This window comes from Triticum aestivum, chromosome 5B (assembly GCF_018294505.1).
Source record: "Triticum aestivum cultivar Chinese Spring chromosome 5B, IWGSC CS RefSeq v2.1, whole genome shotgun sequence".
In the NCBI taxonomy this organism is placed as follows: Eukaryota; Viridiplantae; Streptophyta; class Magnoliopsida; order Poales; family Poaceae; genus Triticum; species Triticum aestivum.
The window spans coordinates 36,898,853-36,922,253 of NC_057807.1; the positions used below are offsets into that span (position 1 = coordinate 36,898,853).

General features: G+C 46.8%; 1 protein-coding gene across 1 annotated transcript; it reads left to right on the top strand.

Annotated features, from left to right (window-relative positions):
• The first annotated feature begins 448 nt into the window (after nucleotides 1-448).
• Nucleotides 449-4,607, top strand: LOC123110262 (pentatricopeptide repeat-containing protein At2g33680). The gene is made up of 2 exons (XM_044530736.1): nucleotides 449-2,791; nucleotides 4,428-4,607. Exon 1 carries the CDS (start codon nucleotides 558-560, stop codon nucleotides 2,769-2,771), a length of 2,214 nt encoding a protein of 737 aa, XP_044386671.1. The 5' UTR covers nucleotides 449-557; the 3' UTR covers nucleotides 2,772-2,791; nucleotides 4,428-4,607.
• The last annotated feature ends 18,794 nt before the right edge of the window (nucleotides 4,608-23,401 follow it).

A 23,401-nucleotide genomic window follows, 5' to 3' on the forward strand; every position in this document is an offset into this window, starting at 1 on the left:
AGGAAGGATGTATGGGGTTGCTCATCAGGGCACGACTGATGACATTGACCGGGGCGGCGGCCAACACGAGGGTGGAGCGAGGTCGAGGGAAGGGTGGGGTGACGAGGCGACGGTAGCCGCCGGCCGCGACGGGCATAGGCATGCGAGCAGGTCTGGATAGGCTTGTGCTACGCGAGGAAGATGGATACGTGGTTAAAGATAAACAATATCCAATCTGTTTTTGGCCGTTGGATGACGATCTAGGGGTTCAAGATAAAAGTGATCGATTGAATAATTTTTCCAGGTGCCTGATGTATCCCATGTAAAAAAACATTTTTTAATGATATGTACATTTGTATTTTATTGATCAAATTGCCCATGAGCTTTTTTAACCAGAAAAGGCGATAGTACACCGTTTGCACCTCTTTTATTTCTTTTTTTTATTCTGTTTTCAGGTTATAGCTGCCGCTCGAGGCACCAGAGCCCGCTCGCCGGTCGCCGCCACCCCGGCCGCCTGCTCGCCGTCGCCGCCCGCGCCACCCGCCCGCTCGCCGCCCGCCCCGCCCGCCGGCGCGTGAATGGCAGGCGTGGCGCCCTCCGCCTCCGCGCGCCAGATATCCCACACGCACTTCATCGAGCAGCTCCGCCGCGCCGCCCGCGCCCGCGACGGCGAGGCGCTCCACGCCTGGGCGCTCAAGTCCGGCGCCGCCTCGCACGCGCCCGTCTCCAACTCCCTCATCACCTTCTACGCTTCCCTCCCGCGGCCGCTCCTCGCCGCGGCGCTGGCCGTCTTTGCGGGCATCCCCGCCGCCGCCCGCGACGTCGCCTCCTGGAACTCCCTGCTCAACCCGCTCTCGCACCACCACCCGCGCGCCGCGCTCTCTCACTTCCGCTCCATGATGTTCTCGTCCTCGCCCGCCATCCTCCCGTCCCCGCACTCCTTTGCGGCCGTCTTCACAGCCGCTGCCCGCGCGCGCTCCGCGTCCGCCGGAGCCGCCGCCCACGCCCTCGCTTGCAAGGTCCCCTCGGCTAGCTCCAACGTGTTCGTGTTCACCTCTCTGCTCAACATGTACTGCAAGCTGGACCTCGTCCCTGATGCCCGGAGGGTGTTCGACGAAATGCCGGTGCGGAACGAGTTCTCTTGGGCCGCCATGGTGGCGGGCTATGCTTCCACAAAGTGCTCGGAGGAGGCCTTTGAGATCTTCCAGTTGATGCTTGCAGAGTGCCCGTCGCAGAAAAATGAGTTTGCGGCCACGGCTGTTCTTAGTGCGGTCAGTGTGCCCTCGGGCTTGCCAATGGGGGTGCAGCTGCATGGGTTGGCTGTGAAGGATGGGTTGGTGGTGTTTGTGTCGGTTGAAAACTCGCTTGTCACGATGTATGCAAAGGCTGGGTGTATGGATGCAGCATTCCATGTGTTTGCGTCGTCTAAGGAGAGGAACTCCATCACTTGGTCTGCGATGATCACTGGCTACGCGCAGAATGGGAATGCAGAAAGCGCATTTAGAATGTTCTTACAGATGCTTGCTGCAGGGTTTTCACCAACTGAGTTCACTTTGGTTGGGGTGCTCAATGCTTGTAGTGATGTGGGAGCATTGATGGAAGGAAAGCAGACACATGGTTTGATGGTGAAGCTTGGGCTTGAAGCGCAGGTGTATGTGAAGAGCGCACTGGTGGACATGTATGCCAAATGCGGCTGTATTACTGATGCAAAGGAAGGTTTTCATCAATTTCATGAGCTTGACATTGTCCTTTGGACGGCTATGGTTGCCGGGCATGTGCAGAATGGGGAGCATGAGGAAGCCTTGAGGTTGTATGCCAGGATGGACAAGGAGGGCATCACTCCGACTAACTTGACTATAACCAGTGTTCTTAGAGCATGTGCTGGCCTCGCAGCATTGGAGCCAGGGAAGCAATTGCACACGCAAATACTCAAGTTCGGGTTTGGTTTGGGGTCTTCTGTCGGAAGTGCCTTGTCTACAATGTATTCAAAGTGTGGAAACCTTGACGATGGCATGGTTGTATTCAGAAGGATGCCTCATAAGGATGTTATTGCATGGAACTCGATCATTTCTGGATTTTCTCAGAATGGACGTGGAAATGAAGCACTTGACCTGTTTGAGGAGATGAAGCTAGAGGGCACTGCTCCAGATCATATAACATTCATTAATGTATTATGTGCTTGTAGTCACATGGGCCTAGTTGACAGAGGATGGATTTACTTTAGGTCAATGACCACAGACTATGGTTTAACTCCTAGGCTGGATCATTATGCTTGCATGGTTGATATTCTTAGCCGAGCAGGGATGCTAAATGAAGCAAAAGATTTCATAGAGTCCATTAGTATTGACCATGGAACATGTTTGTGGCGTATATTATTGGGAGCATGTCGCAGTATACGGGATTTTGATGTCGGAGCATATGCAGGTGAGCAGCTGATGGAGTTAGGTACTGGGGACTCCTCTGCATATATATTGTTGTCAAACATCTATGCTGCCCAGAGAAAATGGACTGATGTTGAGCGGGTGAGGCATTTGATGAGATCTAGAGGAGTTAGCAAAGATCCAGGATGCAGCTGGGTTGAGCTTAACAGCAAAATCCATGTGTTTGTTGTTGGGGAGCAGCAACATCCTGAGGCGGAAAATATAAATACAGAGTTGAGAAGGCTCGCTAAACACATGAAGGACGAAGGGTACTGTCCAAGATTTAAATTTGCATGGGTTGAAGAACTGGATAATTTGAGAGAATCTCATGAAGAAGATCAATTCGAGTTGATATCGGTAGTTTCTAGCTGACTTCTCAAATGACAAGAACAGTGAGTACTTCAATTTTTTCTTCTTGAATTCAGAAAATGGAACTAACAAAAGCTATGCTGTGAAATTTGGTGGCAGTATTTATGTTGAACTTATTTTGTGCGAAACGAATTCACTGTTTCTACCATTCTAGGCATCATTGTTAAGTGACATTTTAGTTGCCGTTCATTAGCTTAGTTGATATGCTCCTATTGTGTAACTCAGTGTTAGTGCCATTAGAATTGTTCCCTGTTTTATGAATAAAACTTCCTAGTGTGGAATTGCAAAGTAAAATTATTTTTGGCTCTACACCATGTCCAACTCCCCTTTTCTTGAGTTTAATGAGGACCAACAAAGCGTAAATTTCCCATCCTTTTTTTTTTTGATACTTCGTTCAGTATCCTCATTCTTATTTGCTCTTAAGCAAACGAAGTAACAAGATGACAAAATGTAAAGTATCAGTAATTAACTCATAGGTAATTAAACTTTGTAAATGATGCTTGCATGACATCTACTTGGTAGGAAAGAGTACTCATCATCTCCCAAGCATGGCAGTACCCGCATGGCTGCACTGTCCACGAAAGGTTTGCGATGTTGTCTAACAGGCAGACTTTTGTATGAGAGCATGGTGCCTCTGCCGGGCATGAACAAGAACCATACTCCATACAGGCAGACACAACTGCAGATCCTTTTCATTATACCGCTGCGTCTACAATTCTTTTTTGTTAAATTGCAGAGAAAAACACATGGCATCTATATGCTCCCATGCTTCATTGTTTTTATGTTGATGAAAAATATGATTTAGCTATCTCTTACACTAAATATTTTGTGCCTAATTCCATAAGATGTTTTGCTCGTCAGTTAGTAGGACGAAAACTTAGAGGTTTAGCTATTGTCTTAATATTGCATAGGTTCACACCGCTGAGATGTCAGATGTAACACTTCACTTCTTCCAAAAGGTTCATTTATTCCTTTTTGGAGGATGATGCCAGTGATTTTTTATTAAAATTCTGAACTGCTTTCAACTACTCAGTGGCAGCGAAAAGCGAGTAGTTGAAAGCAGTTCAGAATAGAAAAAAATGCTTACTGACATCAGAGCAACGAAAAGAGAGTAGCTGAAAGCAGCATTTCGAGTACATGCTAGGATGTGGCTAGTGAGTAGCGTAATTAAGCAATTTCAGGTAGTTATTATCTCTCTTTGCGTTGCTAATTGTTTTTTCCTGCTAACTATGTACTCTCTGCATAAATTGTTTTAAGATCACAATTCTGATTTGTCGTAGAGAAATTTTTTTGATAGTGGATATCTAGCAACAGATTCAGAATGAGCATTAGAACAATTGTTCGGGAATACATACTACTTAATTGCTAAGGTCCATATCTTCTTCTTGCAAATTATACGTTGCGTATGTACTCGGCTTCTGGTAGACTCCTTTTCTATGATATTTCTTTGGAGACACCATTTTTGCAAGACACTGAATTTTGTATGTATTAAACTGATTGAATTTTCCTATGTGAAACATCCAAGTGAAGTGTACTCTACCATTCTTCCCTCTATTTGGAGCTACACATTTTTGTTTGTTATTTTCTGCTGTACTTTAACGTAGCTCATGACTGTAGTATTATATTATCTAGCCGAGGATAACACCTTCTAATTTCTAGGAGCAATACTACATTGTCAGTCACTTAAATCTGTCCAGGCATAGAAGGACACTTCTGAAGTTTGATTGGATGGGTAATTGAAGAAATGAGCACCTGTTATTCTTGGTTATTCGCTCATGATGTTACCTTGAAGGATCTGATTAGCAAGAGAGAGCTATTAGGAGAAAAGCTTTACTGCTGGTATGTAAAAGTTGGAAATATCTTATTATCATTGCATAAATATTTGCACTGCTAGCATATGAGCTTTTTCACCTATGGTGGATATGCACAATCCATTATGCTACAATTAACGAAAGACCTTGCTGCAGTTATAACCAGTTATTTTATTCTGTTATTTTCTTCCTCCTGTACAGAAAAATATTGGAACACTTCATACTCGTGTTGGCGACAACAAGAGGATGGTTGACAATCTCCAGGTTTGATTTAACAGGACTGGTAAAGCAGATAAACCTCTACATTTCTATCTAATTGTTCAGGACAGTATACAATAATAAAGCTTGTTGCATCGTCACTTGTAGGTCGAGGTTTCTCGGTTGAGGACAGAATTGGATGGCAAGGGCATCAGTTGTTAAAACTGTTGAAAGGGCTGCAGATAGTGAGCTATCTTGGCTAAATATCCTGTGTCAGGAAACAGGTGAGAATGTTTGGGAACGCGTCGTTTGAGCTCGAAGAAACCAGTAAGCGGGACCAGATGGATGCTGTTTCAGTAAGACCACAACCATCCCTTTCCAGGGAATAGTCCTGCCATGGACAGTGTTTGTGGAGCGGATCTCTGTTACCAACCTACCAACAGCGTCTCATGCATGTGCTATATCAAAGTATTAGTGCACAGGTCCTATCCTAGATCAGTCACAAACCCAACACCTTTAGGTGTGTTACTATCTCCATCTTATATCATACATGTACTTCATTCGCTCCAAAATATTTAGAGTTCTAGGTTTGTCCTAAATATTTTGAAACGGAGGAACTATAATGCTAGTATAAAATTTCAGTGAAAGAGGTGCACTCCTCATTTGGATTCTATTTGTTGTTGCAAATATGAGTGCATAAGATCTCTATATTCCATGGTAGCTACATTCTTTCCCAAGCCATCTTTCCTAACTCAAGGCATGTGTTTTCACCCTTGCAAGAGTTCATTTTGTGCATTCCATATAGCCAGGACATCTTGGCAACGTGTGTCCCCTCCTCGTGGTGTTCTTTGGGCTGACATTGGAGAAGTCTCAGAAAATTCCTCAACACCCCAGAGCTGAACTCCAGAGGCACCTCCGTGGACCTGGACACTTCTAGGCCCACGGTCTCTCGAGTCTAGCCCCCAGGTTTCCATTGCCTCATTTGCTCCCCACCGCACCCAGTTGCCCCAGCCGTCGCTGCTGTTGACTTCCATCATTCCGGCGACCTCTCGGGCCCCGAGCTTCCTCTTTGGTGCCTTCTTCGAAGCCATGTCGGGCTTGTCCAGCATGACTTTGATTTGTCCACAAATCTCATATGAATTTTGATTCTCATTCATATTCTTGTTGAGATTCGATGTAGATTGCATGTGTAGGCCTGCATCCTAGCAATTTAGCATACATAGTTGAGTAGATCCACTTGTATGGGTGTGTAGCCATGATTTCTTGGTTTTGACAGAGAAGGGGCCGCTGCCGCACACTTTGGGTCCTTGGGAACCCCGTGTTCCCGGGCTTCACACCCCGGGTCCCTGGTGTATCTAGAGAGGACCCACTCACCTATATTATGCTAGGTTTGTCTCATTCATGCACGACTCCTGCACTTATCCATATTCCGATTTTCTTTAACTGTTCCTAGATGCTTCCACGGGAGAGTAGGGTTGTGCTCGTAGCAAGAAGACCAAGGGTAATGATTGTTCTCAGAAGTTTACTCTCCAAGTTCACCAGTGTGAGCAGGGTCAGAGTTCAAAGAATCAGAGCTCGAAGAAGCAGAGTTCTTAGATAGCATCACACTCTTCCAGAGCTAGGAGAGCAGCCAACATGTCTCATGTGGTTGATGACTCTGATTTCTATGAGTAAGACTCTCAAGATGATGAACACTGTGGCTAATGAGAACGAGGCACAAGATGATGAGATTGTAGCGTGGGCAGCTATGATGCAGAGGATGAAGGCACATATCCGATTGATATTGCAAAGATGAACAAGCCTGATTATCATAGGGAGCGTGAGCAGGATCCTTATGTTTGTTGTCAGGAACCCAATGTTCGTCCTCGCTTTTGGAATAATTTCCAGCATCGGGTATATGAGGAGATCCTCAAAGCCAAGAAGGACAAGCTTGCTCCGCACAAGAGTTTGGATCTTGACTATGTGTGTCGCGCCACCACCAAGCATTATGCTGATGTGCACAAGACTCTCACCAAGATGTGTCACATTCCGTTCCTCAAGTTCAATAAGTCTTACAATGAGGACGAAAGTGCCTTTCTGCTCCCGAGTTCATTTGAGCTCGGTGAACAGTAAAATCGAAAAAAAATCAAAAAAAATTCAGAAAATTCCAAAAAAATTCTCAGAGAAACATGGACAAAAGTTCTAAATGCTTGCAAAAATTCATCATGAAATCACATTCATGTAAGGCGTGGCAAAAAAAACAAATTCAGCCTCCAAAATGCTTTTGAAAGTAGCATTTTCAGAGTACCGATTTTGTTTTTTTTGCCACGCCTTCTAGAAATGTGATTTCATGACGAATTTTTGCAAGCACTTAAAACTTTTGTCAATGTTTCTACCAAAAAAAATCTGGAATTTTTTGAATTTTTTTTGAATATTTTTCGATTTTACTGTTCACCCGAGCTCATATGAGCTCGGGTGCAGAAACTCCACGTCCCGATGAGGACCTCATTCTTCAGTTCTTCGCTACAGTGTGGTTTCCAAAGATGAGGCTAGATCTTTCCACTGGATGTCTGAACATGAGCATATTGACGTGCTTTTATACCTGACTTTGTTTCTATCACTAGCTACTCCTTCAGGCAGCCCCACAAGGACATTGGGAGATTCATGGAGCCTGCATTTCGTCATCGAGATGCCCTTTCATTTGCCTATAAGGAGGGGTCTACTCCAAATGTTTGGCTCTATCTCAGAATTGTCACCCAAGTATGATGCTCTTAGGTGTGTTTTTGTTCTTCTCTCACTCACATGGTTGGAAATTCCAGTGAGATGTGGGGCACCACTGTGGATCTGCATGTACTGTATATGCTCATGATGAGAAGAAGGTGGATGTCCTAGACTCCATGTTTGAGGAGATGCGTCAGTGCGTCTCCGAGAAGAAGGCGTGCATCTTTGCTCTGTTTATTCAGGAGGATCTGGTTGAGTCCAAAGCTATAGCCACTATGCTCCGTCATTATCCTACTCGGTTTCACAAGCAGCAGTATTGTTTGTGGAGGTCCCCTGTCACAGCCCTAGATCTATGTTTGTAATTAGTGGCTTTGCATCCATGCATCATGCCTAAAATTCTGAAAGTTGAACTGAGGGAATTTGAAAACCTCAAAATTTTAAATAAAAAAAGGGCAAAGAACCCTACAAATGCATTCAATGTTTCCAACATGTTCCTTTTATTGTTCTGATAATTTTGGCAACAATATATTTCAAACCAAAATTAAGAAACATTTTTAAGGAATTATTTGGGACTTTGGATTTAAATCAATAGTATATTTGAGTTGGATTTATTTCTTCTATATAAGAAATAAAGTTCAAATATTTTTGTAGCGACGGATTGAGAAGTATCTAAATCAGATCCATAATCCTAATAGCCGCTTTTGGCTACTTCGCATGTGACCTTGGACTAGCTCTCTGAGCTCACATAAAAATTTACAGAAAGTTTAAAAATGGTTTGGTTTGTAAATCAAATCAAAACATATTGAAAGAAATAGAAAACTGAAAACAAATGCAGAAAAGAAGAAGAGAGGGACTAACCAGGCACAGCCCACCTGGTGGCCCAACACTATTGGCCCAGCCCACCAAGTGCCACACCGTCTTCAACCTCCTTCCACTAGGCAGGAGGGCGTGTGGTCGCCGCGCGCGCCCATGCGTCGGCCACCTCCTGCGTGTCTGCCTTCCTCCCTGACCCCCAAGACGACGCCATGCTACCCCGCAGAACCCCCTCGACCCCTCCCTCGTCCTCACGTCTCCTCTGCCTCTCTCCCCCGCTCTTCTCGCTCGCGTCCGAGAGCCCCGATGAGCACCACCGCGTCCACCGAGCTCCCCTCGTACCTCTGCATGCTACAACAGATCCGCCTCGACGCCATGGAGCACCAAGACGAAGCACACGCTCGCGGGACGCCTGAAACGTCGTCATCGTCTTCGTCTTCCTCGTCGGTCACCGGCGATCGCCGACTCTGATTCGCCGTTGTCAGCGCCTCCCCGAGCCCACTAGCCTACTCTGCGAGTTCACCGTGAGCACTGGAATCTTTCCCCTCTCTTCTTCCTTCCATTTGCGCGCCCTAACTAACTTCACCGCTGAGCCCGCGAGCACATTACCGCCGGCCATGTCGCCTTCGTCACTCCAGTCACCGGAACTCGAGGTTGAGCACGTCATCGTGCTCAACAAGCCCCCAGGAGCCGAACGCACACACTCACTTGTCCTGCCGTGCCTCGTAGCACCGTCTCGATGCACACCCGAACTCCGGCGCCGCCATGAGCTCGTTTCGGCGAGCTCGGTCCACCCGAGCTGCTGTCGCCAGCTGTGTTGGATGTGTGCGAGTTCCAGCACCACGTAGAGCCCCTCTGTCACTCATTTAGTCGCCGGAGGATCATTTCCGAGCCGCCCCGCCGTCTCTGTCGTCGTCGGCGACGAGCCGCCGGCCTAAACCCCGGTTAAACCTAACACAATGCCCCCTGGGTCCATGACAGGTGGGACCAACCCCCGTTAATTTTTGGATTAGGTTAGTATTAATCCATGTTTAGCTCGGTCTCACTAACAGCTGGGTCCCACGATTCACGTTTGACCTTGCCACGTCAGCGTTCACCTGGTCCCACTGGTTAGTTTGTGTAACTGACTCTGTTACACTGACCGATGGGTCCCAGGCATCAGGTTTGACCCTGGCCGACCCTATTAACTAGGTGACGTCAGAGTGACACAGTGCTGATGTCATCAAAGCTTTTTTGGATTTTGAATAAATCAGAAATGATTTATTTATTTCAGAAAATGCCTAAAACTTCAAAAAATCATAGAAATTAATCTATAACTCCAAATGAAATAATTTATATATGAAAAATGATCAGAAAAATCCAAAAAATATTTTTACGGCATTTTCATGCATGTTTGAGCAAGTTAACCTCACCGTTTAGGATGAAACATGATTAGGACAAATTTGATAATAGATTTGGAGTTGGAATTTGATGTAGTTTTGAATTCCACTTCAATCAAAATGACTTTCTGTTGCATTAGCCCAAATCACAACATATTGCCATGTCATGATCATGCATCATATTGTTGCATTGCATTGATTGTGTTCTTTCTCTGTTGCCGGTGTTTGTTCCCCCTCGGTAGACGTATGTTCTGACGATGAGTTCGATGACATCGATGAAGAGCTATATCATCTTCGAAAGTGCCAGGCAAGCAAAAACCCCCATGTTCATTCCGATACAATCTCACTCTCTCGCTCCTGCTCTCTTTTACTGCACTAGGATAACAACGATTCAACTGTTACATGCTGCGGTAGTTGAACCCCTTTCCATTGCATGACCTTTCTTTGCCACAGTAAATAGTTGAAACCCACTAGCATGAGTAGGAGTTGCTTGAGCCATGATGTTCCTACTCATTCATGCTTGTTTGTCATGCCTGCTATTGCTTAGAGTTGTGTCAGGTCTGATTCATCAGGGATGAATTGGAATGTTGTGAACATGTCCTATTGTTGAGAGCTAAGTGTGTGAACAGGATTTGGTAAAGGTAGCGGTAAGAGGCCATGTAGGAGTACATGGTGGGTTGTCTCATTGAAACCATCCTCAGGAACTAGTTTTGTGTCTGTGATCCAAGACAGTTACTACCACGCATTGGAATGCTTAAGTGCCCCTCTCAACTTATTAATCACCTCGATCTCTGTCAGGCGTTGCAACTAGTTTCTGGTGTTTGTAGGTTGTGTTAGTAGTCTACCAAGTGGCACCCGATGCAGGTGGGCTTGGGACAGACTAGGCACCGTGGCCGGGTATACCAAGCGTCGCCCGTTTGGTGGGCTTGGGAACCCTGTACACATCTGTCGGAGTATTCTCGCGTCAGTCAACATGAGATACCGCGAGTCGACAGATGCCACGGGGTAGCTTGAGCTGAGGGCAAGACTGTCGTGGAATATTCGGGGACGGGTATGCGAGTAGCACGCAGTGGTTTACCCAAATTCGTGGCTCTCTGGAGAGATAATACCCTACTCCTGCATGTCTGAATATATATGTGGAATATACATGGCGGTACAGAGTTGCTCTTGGAGCTGTATCTGAGGGTAGTGCCATGGGCATATGGCCTCGTAAATGTCTCATATGTGTGTATGAGCTAGCTAGCAAGTGGACATGAGAGAGCTCCACCCTGAGTGGCCTTGTGGCCGTGAGCATGTGGGTGTCCATGCGCGAGGGAGTCCCCCCGGATGGATGGATGTGTGCCCATATATATAGGCATGGGGTAGCTTACTCCCTAAGCTAAGTGAGTGGCGTGGTGGGCAGGTGGGCATGGGGCACCATGCCCATGAGAGTGTGTGTGCGTGGGGTGCATGCACCTTGTCCTTGGTGCACTTTATAAAACAATGCCCAGGGACAAAAATACTGTAGGCGATGTCGCCACTATTATTCATTAATAGTACACTGCTGCGAGGTATAGCCGTCTTGTCCGCGCGTGTCCGATGGGACGTCGTAGTTGACTTCACATAGCAGGCCGGCTGGAGCAGCCAGACGAAGAGCAGGCCAGGCAGCCGGGTGGCGAGCCGGCCCGGACAGTCGGACAAGGGGCCGTCTGGGGTGGCCTGAGCAGTCGAACTGAGGGGTTTTGCTAGCCTCGATGTCTTGAAATATTGCCTCGCCGTCTTCAGGTACCCGTGGTCAATTACCCCGATAATAGCCTCCGAGCCTCCGGGCAATTTGGCAAAGTTGGGCGGAGGTTTTTCTTTCAGCGGGTGTTGATGTAGAAGATGCTGATGACGGCTGGCTGCGGGCCGCAGCCGGCGCGGCTTGCTTTCGGTGGGGGCGCGCGAGCGACCCGCTGGGTGTAGCCTCCGGGCAACTTTGAAAAGTTGGGTGGAGGCTTTTCACGGTCGTTGGTGCAGACGATGGCGTCAAGGGGCCGGTTGCAGCCGGCGGCGGGCGTGCAACAGGCGCGACATGTTTTGAGTGGGGGCGCACAAGCGCACCCGCTGGATGTAGCCTCCGAGCCCTCCGGACAACTTGGAAAAGTTGGGTGGAGGGTCTTGTTGTTGATGATGAAGCCGACGACTGTGTCAAGGGCGCCGGGCACGGACACGGAGTCCGCCGGCTGATGGGCGCTGGGCCCTTCCGGGCATGGACGCGGAGTCCGCCGGCTGGTGCTGTCGGGCGTGGACATGGGGTCCGCCGACTGAAGTGGTCGAGCGCGGGCGCGGAGTCCGCCGACTGATGGTGTCGGGCGCGGACGCGGGGTCCGCCGACTGATGCTGTCGGGCACGGATGCGGGGTTCGCTAACTGATGGTGTCGGGCGCGGACGCGGGGTCCGCTGATTGATGGTGTCGGGCGAGGACACGGAGTCTGCTGACTGATGCTGTCGGGCGCGGACGCGGAGTCCGCCCACTGATGGTGTCGAGCGTGGACGCGGAGTCCGCCGACTGATGTTGGTGATGACAATCGGCTCCGGGATGCAGCCGGCGTGGCTTGCTTCCAGTGGGCCGCGCCAGCGCACCCAATGGGTGTAGCCTGTGAGCCTCCGGGCGACTCGAAGAGTCGGGCGGAGGGTTTTTGCTGTGGATGAAGCGGACGGTGGGATGTCGGTTGCAGCCGGCGTCGGGCCTGCAACCAGCCTTCGAGCCTCCAGGTGAGGAGGGGGTTCCCCTCGGCGATGATCGTGCAAAAGACAGAGTTAGTCCGCACAGATATATCAAATATTTGCTTTTCATAGTGCAAGATATGCGGAGGGTGCCGACTCGGTTTCGTCCGATCCCCCTTCAATCTTTTTCATGTCCTCTCTGCTCTTTGGCTTATGCTCTTGCTAGCCGGACAGCCGCGCTGCGGTTTGTGGCTGAGAGTGGGCCGCGGAGTGGAGTGTACAATATTTAGACTCTCGGAGCGGATTTAACTAAGCAGATACTCATAAAGCAAACGGCCGGGTCGCCCAAACCATTTTCTTCCCGGACGCGTTTCGCGTGGGTGGCCTCCAGCGTTTGCTCTTGCTAGCCGGACAGTCGCTTGTGGTCTGTAGCTAAGACGAAGAGTGAACCGACGTACCGAGCACGCTACTAAGCCGTCTGTAGGAACGAACGTCTCAGGCCAAGCGGCCAGCGTCCGGGCCAACTCTGGCTGGTGCCGGGGAGAACAGTGGTGCAACTGTAAATAAAGGCGGAGGTGGTCCCCGAGTGTTACTCGGGGTTTTCTGTGTTTGCGCGGTGCAAAAATATGCAGGTGAGGAGCTCACATTGCCTTGACGCAAACGAGGCGGAGGTTGACGAAGATAGCCGGTGCGGCGCGGCGCTCGCGGAGCGCGCCGGTGCACCCGCTGGGTGTAGCCTTTGAGCCTCCCGGTGCTCGAAGGGGGGCCCGTCTAGTCAGGCCTCAAGGCGGCCGGGTTGGCTTGGCACAGCCGACCGGGCGCTGAAACGGGCAGGCTAGGCTGCCGGCGGAGCGGCACCGGGGCAGAGGAGTTTTTTTTTTCTTCTTTTTCTTCTTCGGCTGCTAGGTGCCCGCCCGTGCCCTCGCCGCCTTCTGGAGCGCGCCATCTTCTCAGGGTCTGCCACCTTCTAGGAGGTGGGCCTTTGGTTCCAGCCGCCTTCTTGGGGTTTGCCACCTTCTAGGAGGCGACCCTCTGGTTCCATCCGGCCCAGGGGGGCGGCCTTGCGACCAATCGGACTGAGGGGTCTGGTCAGCTCCAGTGTCTTGAAATGTGGCTAAGTGTTGATGAGGCTACCCGGGGTCTATCCCCCCGGCAACATCGTTTTGGGTTGTGAGTGAAACCCCGGCCGGATCTCCTTGCGGATGGAACCTGAATAGGCGATAAACCTAGACTAGGGTCTTGTGTGGTTAGCCAGGTCGTGGCCGACACCCTTGCCAGGCTTCCGCTTGAAGGTTGCCGAGATACATGACGTGTACATGGCGGTAAGCGGCGAGAGCATGTGTGAAGTACACCCCTGCAGGGTTAACATGATCTATTCGAATAGTCGCGTCCGCAGTAAATGACTACTGGGTTGCTTATACAGTTCATAGACAAATGAAAGTGGATACTCTAAAATGCGCAAGATAAGCGTGAGTGCTATGGATGGCCTTCTCGTAGGGAGACAGGAGCAGATCCATAGTGGTGTATTGATATGGTGAATATGTGGACTCGTGTGCGCCACCTCAAAAGAGTTACCAACAGTCGTAGTATAGGATAGCCACCGAGTCAAAGCTGGCTTGCTGCACTTAAACTCTACTACCCCTTTGTTGATACCGATGCGTATGTAGCTAGTTCTGATGTAAGTCTTGTTGGGTACATTTGTGCTCACATTTGCTTAATTTATGTTTTTGCAGAGAGACTTCAGTCTCACTTGTAGTTCCGCATGGACTTCAACGTTTAGCTTGTTACCTCTGCTACGATCTTATACCCTTGGGAGGGTCTTGTAGATAGTCAGGCTTCTCAGCCCTTTTCATTTATAGTTGTCTGTACTGAGACTTGTTATGCTTCCGTTGCCTATATGCTCTGTATGTTGGGTCATCAGACCCATGTTTGTAATATGTGGCTCTCCGGAGCCTCTTAAATAAATACTTCGAGTTTTACAGTTTTGTTGTGATGCCATGTTGTATTTGAACATATCGAGCATATTGTGTGTATGATTTGAAATGCTTGGTATGTGTGGGATCCGACAACCTAGTTGTTTATTCTTGGTAGCCTTTCTTATGGGGAAACGTCTCCTAGTGCTTCCACTGAGCCATGGTAGCTTGCTACTGCCCCGGAACACTTAGGGTGGCTGGCATGTGTCCTTCTTCGTTCCTGTGTATGTCCCTTCGGCAAAATGTCACGCGTTGTTCCTTTAAGTCCTTGTAGCTTGCTACGACTCGGGTTCATATGTTGATGATCGACACGTTCGTTGCTGGGTCATGTATGCCTGTCCCTGTAAGTTAGCGCCACCTTGGGTTTACGACTAGTCATGTCAGCACGGGTTCTTTGTCATATGGATGCTAGCGACATTATCATATATGTGAGCCAAAAGGCGCAAACGGTCCCGGGCCAGGTAAAGGTGGCACCCATGGGAATACCGTGCGTGAGGCCGCAAAGTGATAAGTGTTACATGCTAGATCAGTGTGATTTAGGATCGGGGTCCTGATAGCTTTGGTATCAGAGCTTGACTGCCTGTAGGATTACCAAGCCAAACTGGTCAAAGTTGAGTCTAGAAATGCTTTAGTTATATAAGGAAATTGATTGTGAAAGGGAACGTAAGGCTCTTTTTACTCCTTATACCTTATGCCTTCTGATCCGAGTCACCCTCTTCTTTCCTACGGGGTTTAAGAACTAGGCTTCTCATCTTTCTATCAAGATCACGTGTTCTAATCTGTAGACTTATAGGATTGATGGTTTTAAGCCTCAGTTCAGTTCCTACTACTTCCGTATGTTGATAGTTGGTCTTCGAACCGTGATATTGTGATGATTGAGTGGTTATGCCACCATTTTTTCAGGATGTCTCAAATATTTTTAAGCATTTACAGTCGTTATGCTGTCTGAGTCATCCCAGGTTTCTAAACAATCTGATGCATTTGCAAAATCCTTTCCCTCTGTTTTCGATGTTCCTTTGGGCCAGATTAAGCACACTAATCGGTGCGTTGAGGTACTCGTTGCCTTGACATATATGTTGGATCTATTATTATGACCCTAGGTGTCTTAGAGAACCACCTAGTAATCTAGCCATGTTTTTTGTTCCCAGTGTGATGATTCTGGACATCATTCTCGAAAGCATCCCGTGATGTTATTAGTTAGTAGGCATTCCATTCCTAGGTTTTTTAACCCGAGATTCACCCTACTTACTTCATGTTGATAGTTTTTGCTAGTTCCTTTAGGATATTAGTAACCTTCGAAATATTCCTCGAGGTCCGTGGTATATCCTTCTTCCAAATACCATGAACTGCTTATGGTAGAAGTTCTTGAACCAAAAGATCACAGCAAGAGTGATCTCGATGAGTTGCACATTCTATATTGTGACTCTGCCAGTCCTACCTTTCTGCATGGGTTATCTAGAAGAAATATGTTGAACTTGTTTGACATGCTAATTTGTGCATCCACAACTCAGAAGATCATATGTTCCTTTGAGTTATCCCTCTTTAGTTATATCCTAACCTCCGTCTATCAAGTGATAGTCAGGAATAGTTGTGCCTTCATGTTCATTGGTGCCTATTATTCTTGTGGTCTGTCAAGCCGTTCTACTTCAGAATTACTAGGAGAAACAAACTCCAGCCAGTACCTCATCCATATCCCGAATTGAGTCAAGTAGTCGTACTCTGCAGATCAAAATGTCAATCCATCTTTTGTTCTGTTCTACCTTGGAGTGTTGCCCTCTTTATGTTAGGATTGTCATGAGAATTGCACCAACTCTTATGAATTCTTGACGCAGTGATACTTCTTGCCATCATTGTTCATTGCTCGATTTCTGTGTTACTGTAACTGAAATGCCGACAAGTGAACTGTGATGTGTGAAATCAATACTCCTAGCAACTCTGTTGCTTGGTAGTTAAAGGAAAATATTCTCAACCTTAGCGTGTTGGTTATTGAATCACCACTCTAAGATTAATCGTGCTACCTAGTCTTTATTTTTGGTGCGCTCTTCGATCAATGAGTTAGGATTGTGTCAATCCCTCACTCTTTGATCATATCATCTTGCTGGAAAGCAAGATTGTTCTCGAGCTTAGTAACATATCGGTGGTTCGTGATTTTCCGATTATCTTCTTGGAAGTATCACCAGGTTGTTCCCTAACTGTTATGTTGAGCTCGTGATCAAGTTGGTTTTCTTGTAAACTACCCCCTTCTCCAAGAATCTGTGTTGGGTACCCCCGAGCTAGTTGGTTAAGCTGAACAACAACTTGGAGAGTTGGAAGATAAAAGCTACCTGACTTAGTTCATTTCCAAAGGGATATCCTTGTGTTTGTGTGTTTGTTGAAGAAAGATGATATCCTCATCGATTGATCCTCGTGATCAATTGTCGGTGCTATTGTATTATCCAATCTTGATTTGAGTATGGGCTACCGTCAAATCAAATCAGAACCAATGATGTTCGTAATGTTGTCTTTCTCGTGGTTGATCCCTCGAGCATACACCATTATATCTTTTAGTTCTGACCAATGCTATCACCGTGTTCATTTAATTGTGGGATTCCATCTATATGGGAGCCTCGATGGATTGTTGTTGAGCCCATTGACAACATTTTCATCTTGTCCATGATTCATGTTGAACATCTAAGTTAGTGTTGGAAACTTTTATAAGCATTATCTTCATGTCCCGTTCATGAAGCATATGTTCAGACGAAAGAAGTGACTTCCTCTAATTCATGTGCATTTGATGCAAGTTGTTGCCGTGAATTCGAGAAAGTCAATGTTGCTTCCTCTGGAATCATCCCAAGCTAGTCATGCAGGTGCGAAGTATACTTTGGTTTGTGAGATTAGCTACCTTCATTACATATGTGTTTCCTAGCACACTAAGCCACTGATTGACTTGTTCAAGGAAAAGAGTTCCTTCTTAAGATCCGTACTTATGCAAGGACTTTTATATCCTTTATGATGGTTCCCCTCCTAAACTCGGTAGTGTTTTATTATAAGACTACTATGTGGTCATGCTTGTCTGGGACAGCGTGTTCACATGTGTGTAGTAGAACCAACTCATGTTTTGGAGCTTGCTATCGTAGTTCATTCCCCGAGAATCTCGCAATGCCATCTTGTCGATTTGTGTTGCAAATTTTCATTTTTCTTTCTAGACTTGATGAGTCTGGAATATCCTGAAACCAACCAGATCTGACTCTCAAGCAGATATGATGGTTGGAATGTTTCCCAAGAACTATAATATTCGTCTCTCTGTAACCCGGTAAAGTAGATGTCATGGCCAACACACCTAGCCGGAGACCTATTACTGTAGTATCTTGATTGAGGAAGTTGGCCACCTCCCCATAAGGATTTCATAGGATTTACTCCAGTAGTTGTTCCTTATGGGTTCTTGTGCTCCCGAAGTCCGACCTATTACTTGATGTTCTAGATTCCAAACCATATCTATAAATGGGTTACGCTAGCACATCAAGGAGAACATTAGAAGTGGAGTGCTAAATGTCCCTCGGTCGATCATCCAGATTTTGTTTCCTTGGCCTCGCTAAGGTGAAATCTGAGAAGGTGTTAACTTCTTTGCATCTGCATCCTCCACTAATATTCATCATGATAGTACGAGGTGTCACCAAGATCTTGGTATAGATGCTGGCAAACCTTGACGAATATGGAAGTGCTCAAGTTATTGGGAGCACGCGCAAGCACTAGGTTTTATCGTCGGCATTAATTGGGATTTGCTCTCAGTTTCTTCGATTATGCTATAATCATTCAAACAATGGAATCACTCTCTACTGCCGAGTTTTCCCCAGTTACTAGAATCAGTCCCAACATTTGCATTTTGTTCCCAGCTTGCACCCGCCATTGTGCCATTTCTCCATGGGCTGCCCTTCTCAGTAATTGTTGTTCAGGATCATCTTCAAAAGTGGTCCTACCATGGGTCCCATCCATTTTCGATGATAAGCAAAAATCACTCATTGCATTGCCTTCAACAAGGTAGTCCACATCATCCATCCTAGTCCGAGTATGTCATTCTTTGGAACTCCTTCAAAAGATCGATTGTGTTTGCCTTAGACTGGTATAGAGAGTTTCAATGATCGTTGTGTGAAAAGTAATTATTTTTGCCACTTAAGAGAATAATTTTACGAGTCACCGGTGCCCCGTTACGGAATCATGGCAATCAACTCCTCGCTACTCGGAAACCTTGCACCATCTTACTTAAGCGTGGAATGTTGCTTACCAAATTGAACCTCTGTCATCTGTTTCTTTCCATCCCTTCTGATGTGTGTTTTGTGTCTCACCTCAAGAGATGTTTCAACGTCTCATTCCGTGAGTTGCTCGATTTTGGAGAAGATCGATTCTTGTAGAGTTCCCGTTTCTTTGGTTGTAGTGTTTTGGTGAAGACCTCAAAGGCAAGGACGTCAAGATCAGTATGACGCAACGAATCAACAACCTTGAGAAGGGCATCTGGATCGTGAAGATTGCGTTGGTTTTGTGTCCCCTCTGTCTTCTTACCTCGCGTCTTGAATCTCGAGATGAGATTCTTGTTTAGTGGGGGTGAGTTGTCACAGCCCTAGATCTATGTTTGTAATTAGTGGCTTTGCATCCATGCAACATGCCTAAAATTCTGAAAGTTGAACTGAGGAAATTTGAAAACCTCAAAAACTTAAATAAAAAAAGGGCAAAGAACCCTAAAAATGCATTCAATGTTTCCAACATGTTCCTTTTATTGTTCTGATAATTTTGGCAAGAATATATTTCAAACCAAAATTAAGGAACATTTTAAAGGAATTATTTGGGACATTGGATTTAAATCAATAGTATATTTGGGTTAGATTTATTTTTGCTATATAAGAAATAAAGTTCAAATATTTTTGTAAGTTTGCATGTGACCTTGGACTAGTTCTCTAGCTCACATAAAAATTTACAGAAAGTTTAAAAATGGTTTGGTTTGTAAATCAAATCAAAACATATCGAAAGAAATAGAAAACTGAAAATAAATACAGAAAAGAAGAAGAGAGAGACTAACCTGGCGTAGCCCACCTGGTGGCCCAACACTGTCGGCCCAGCCCACCAGGCGCCACACCATCTTCAACCTCCTACCAGTAGGCAGGAGGGCGTGTGGTCGCCACGCGCGCACACGCGCCGGCCACCTTCAGCTTGTCTGCCTTCCTCCTCGACCAATAGGACGACGCCACGCTACCCCGCAGAACCCTCTCGACCCCTTTCTCCTCCTCACGTCTCCTCTACCTCTCTCACCCACTCTTCTCGCTCGCGTCTGAGAGCGTCGATGAGCACCACCACGTCCACCGAGATTCCCTCATCCCTCTACCTGCTCCAACGGATCTGCCTCGATGCCATGGAGCACCAAGACGAAGCACACGCTTGCGAAATGGCTGAAACGTCTTCATCGTCTTCGTCTTCCTCATCGGTCACGGCGATCACCAACTCTGGTTTGCTGTCGTCAGCGCCTCCCGAGCCCGCTGGCCTGCTCTGCGAGTTCACCGTAAGCACCAGAATCTTTTCACTCTCTTCTTCCTTCCGTTTGCACACCCTAACTAACTTCACCGCTGAGCCCGCGAGCAGATCACCGCCGGCCATGTCGCCTCCATCGCACCAGTCATAGGAACTCGAGGTTGAGCACGTCATCATGCTCAGAAAGCCCCTAGGAGCCGAACGCACACACTCACTTGTCCTGCCATGCCTCGTAGCATCGTCTCAATGCACACCCGAACTCCGGTGCCGCCACGAGCTTGTTTCCGGAGAGCTCGGTCCACCCCAGCTACTACCGCTAGCCGTGTTGGATGCGCGTGAGTTACATTACCATGTAGAGCCCCTCCGTCGCTCATTTGTTCGCCGGAGGTTCATTCCCGAGTTGTCCCACCATCTCTGTCGTCGCCGGCGATGAGCCACCGACCTAAATCCTAGTTAAACTCCGATAAACCCTAACCTAATGACCCCCTAGGTCCATGACAAGTGGGGCCAACCCTCGTTAATTTTAGCATTAGGTTAGTATTAATCCATATTTAACTCTGTCTCACTAATAGCTGGGTCCCATGTGTCCATTTGACCTTGCCACGTCAGCGTTGAGCTGGTCCCACAAGTCAGTCTCTGTAACTGACTCTGTTACACTGACTGATGGTCCCACCCGTCAGGTTTGACCCTGGCCGACCCTGTTGACTAGGTGACGTCAGAGTGACAGAGTGTTGATGTCATAAAAGCTTTTTTGGATTTTGAATAAATCAGAAATGATTTATATATTTATTTCACAAAATGCCTAAAATTTCAAAAAATCATAGAAATTAATTTATAACTCCAAATGAAATAATTTATATATGAGAAATGATCATATATGAAAAATGATCAGAAAAATCCAAAGAATCTGTTTATGGCATTTTCATGCATGTTTGAGCAAGTTAACCTCACTGTTTAGGATGAAACATGATTAGGACAAATTTGATAATAGATTTGGAGTTGGAATTTGATGTAGTTTTGAATTCCACTTCAATCAAAATAACTTTCTGTTGCATTAGCCCAAATCACAGCATATTGCCATGTCATGATCATGCATCATATTGTTGCATTGCATTGATTGTGTTCTTTCTCTGTTGCCGGTGTTTGTTCCCCCTCAGTAGACATATGTGAAGAGCTATATCATCTTCAGAAGTGTCAGGCAAGCAAACCCCCCCCTTGTTCATTCTGATACAATCCCACTCTCTCGCTTCTGCTCTCTTTTACTGCACTAGGACAACAACGATTCAACTGTTACATGTTGCGGTAGTTTAACCCCTTTCCTTTGCATGACCTGTCTTTGCCACAATAAATAGTTGAAACCCACTAGCATGAGTATGAGTTGCTTGAGCCATGATGTGCCTACTCATTCATGCTTGTTTGTCATGCCTGCTATTGCTTAGAGTTGTGTCAGGTCTGATTCATTGGGGATAAATTGGATGTTGTTAACATGTCCTACTGTTGAGAGCTAAGTGCGTGAGCACGATTTGGTAAAGGTAGCGGTGAGAGGCCATGTAGGAGTAAATGGTGGGTTGTCTCATTTAAACCATATCCCGAGGAAATGAGTTTTGTGTCTATGATCCAAGACAATTACTACCATGCATTGGAATGCTTAAGTGTCCCTCTCGACTTATTAATCGCCTCGATCTCTGTCCAGGAGTTGCAACTAGTTTCTGGTGTTTGTAGGTTGTGTTAGTAGTCTACCAAGTGGCACCCGGTACAGGTGGGCTTCGAACAGACTAGGCACCATGGCCGGGTGTACCAAGCGTCGCCCATTTGGTGGGCTTGGGAACCCTGTACACATCGTTTGGGGCTATGAGTGAAACCCCGTCCGGATCTCCTTGCGGATGGAACCCGAACAGGCGATAAACCTGGACTAGGGTCTTGCGTGGTTAGTCGGATCGTGGCCGACACCCTCGCCAGTCTTCCGCTTGAAGGTTTCCGAGATACATGACGTGTACATGGCGGTAAGTGGTGAGAGCTTGTGTGAAGAAGTACACCCCTGCAGGGTTACCATGATCTATTCGAATAGCCACATCTGTGGTAAAGGACTACTAGGTTGCTTATACAGTTCATAGACAAGTGAAAGTGGATACTCTAAAATTTGCAAGATAAACGTGAGTGATGGATGGCCTTCTTGTAGGGAGACAGGAGCGGATCCATAGTGGTGTATTGATATGGTGAATATGTGGACTCGTGTGCGCCACCTCAAAAGAATTACCGGCAGTCGTATTATAGGATAGCCACCGAGTCAAAGCTAGCTTGCTGCAGTTAAACTCTACCACCCCTTTGTTGATTCTGATGCATATGTAGCTAGTTCTGATGTAAGTCTTGATGGGTACATTTGTACTCTTGTTTGCTTAATTTATATTTTTGCAGATAGACTTCATTCTCACTAGTAGTTCCGCATGGGCTTCAAGGTTTAGCTTGTTACCTCAGCTACGATCTTGTACCCTTGGAAGGGTCTTGTAGATAGTCAGGCTTCTCAGCCCTTTTCATTTGTAGTTGTCTGTACTCAGGCTTGTTATGCTTCCTTTGCCTGTATGCTCCATATGTTGGGTCATTATACCCATGTTTGTAATATCTGGCTCTCCGGAGCCTCTTAAATAATTACTTCGAGTTGTATAGTTTTATTGTGATGACATGTTGTATTTGCACATATCGAGCATATTGTGTGTATGATTTGAAATGCTTGGTATGTGTGGGATCCGACAACCTAGTTGTTTATTCTTGGTAGCCTTTCTTATGGGGAAATGTCTCCTAGTGCTTCCACTGAGCCATGGTAGCTTGCTACTGCTCCGGAACACTTAGGCTGGTCGGCATGTGTCCTTCTTTGTTCCTGTGTCTGTCCCTTCGGGAAAATGTCACGCATTGTTCCTTTAAGTCATTGTAGCTTGCTACGACTTGGGTTTATATGTTGATGATCGACACATTCATTGCTGGGTCATGTATGCATGCCCCTGTAAGTTAGTGCCACCTTGGGTTTATGACTAGTCATGTCGGCCCGGGTTCTTTGTCATATGGATGCTAGCGACATTATCATATACGTGAGCCAAAAGGCGCAAACGGTCCCGGGCCAGGTAAGGTGGCACCCATGGGAATACCGCGCGTGAGGCTGCAAAGTGATATGAAGTGTTACATGCTAGATCAGTGTGATTTAGGATCGGGGTCCTGACATCTCCTGTCGCCGAGGATCTTAAGGGTAAGAAGGGTAATAAAAATGCCGCCAGGGGTGACCCCATAAAAGATGTGACCTTTGCACTGTATTGTTTATCTCTTGATCATGCTAGATGACCCATTGCATCATCGTTGCTAAGACCAACCATAGGCCGGAAGTTAAGTGAACTATTTGAGAGAAGTTAAGAGCCTGTTTGGGACAACTCTGCTCCTTAAAATTCAGCTCCGCTCCAGAAAACACAAGCCAAATGGGTTAGCTCCATGATATGCCGCTCCGCAAAAAAATTAGAATCCGGGGTACAACTCCCAGTTTTTTATGAAGCTCTTTAAGGGGTGATCCAAATAACTCCAGAAGCTGGAGT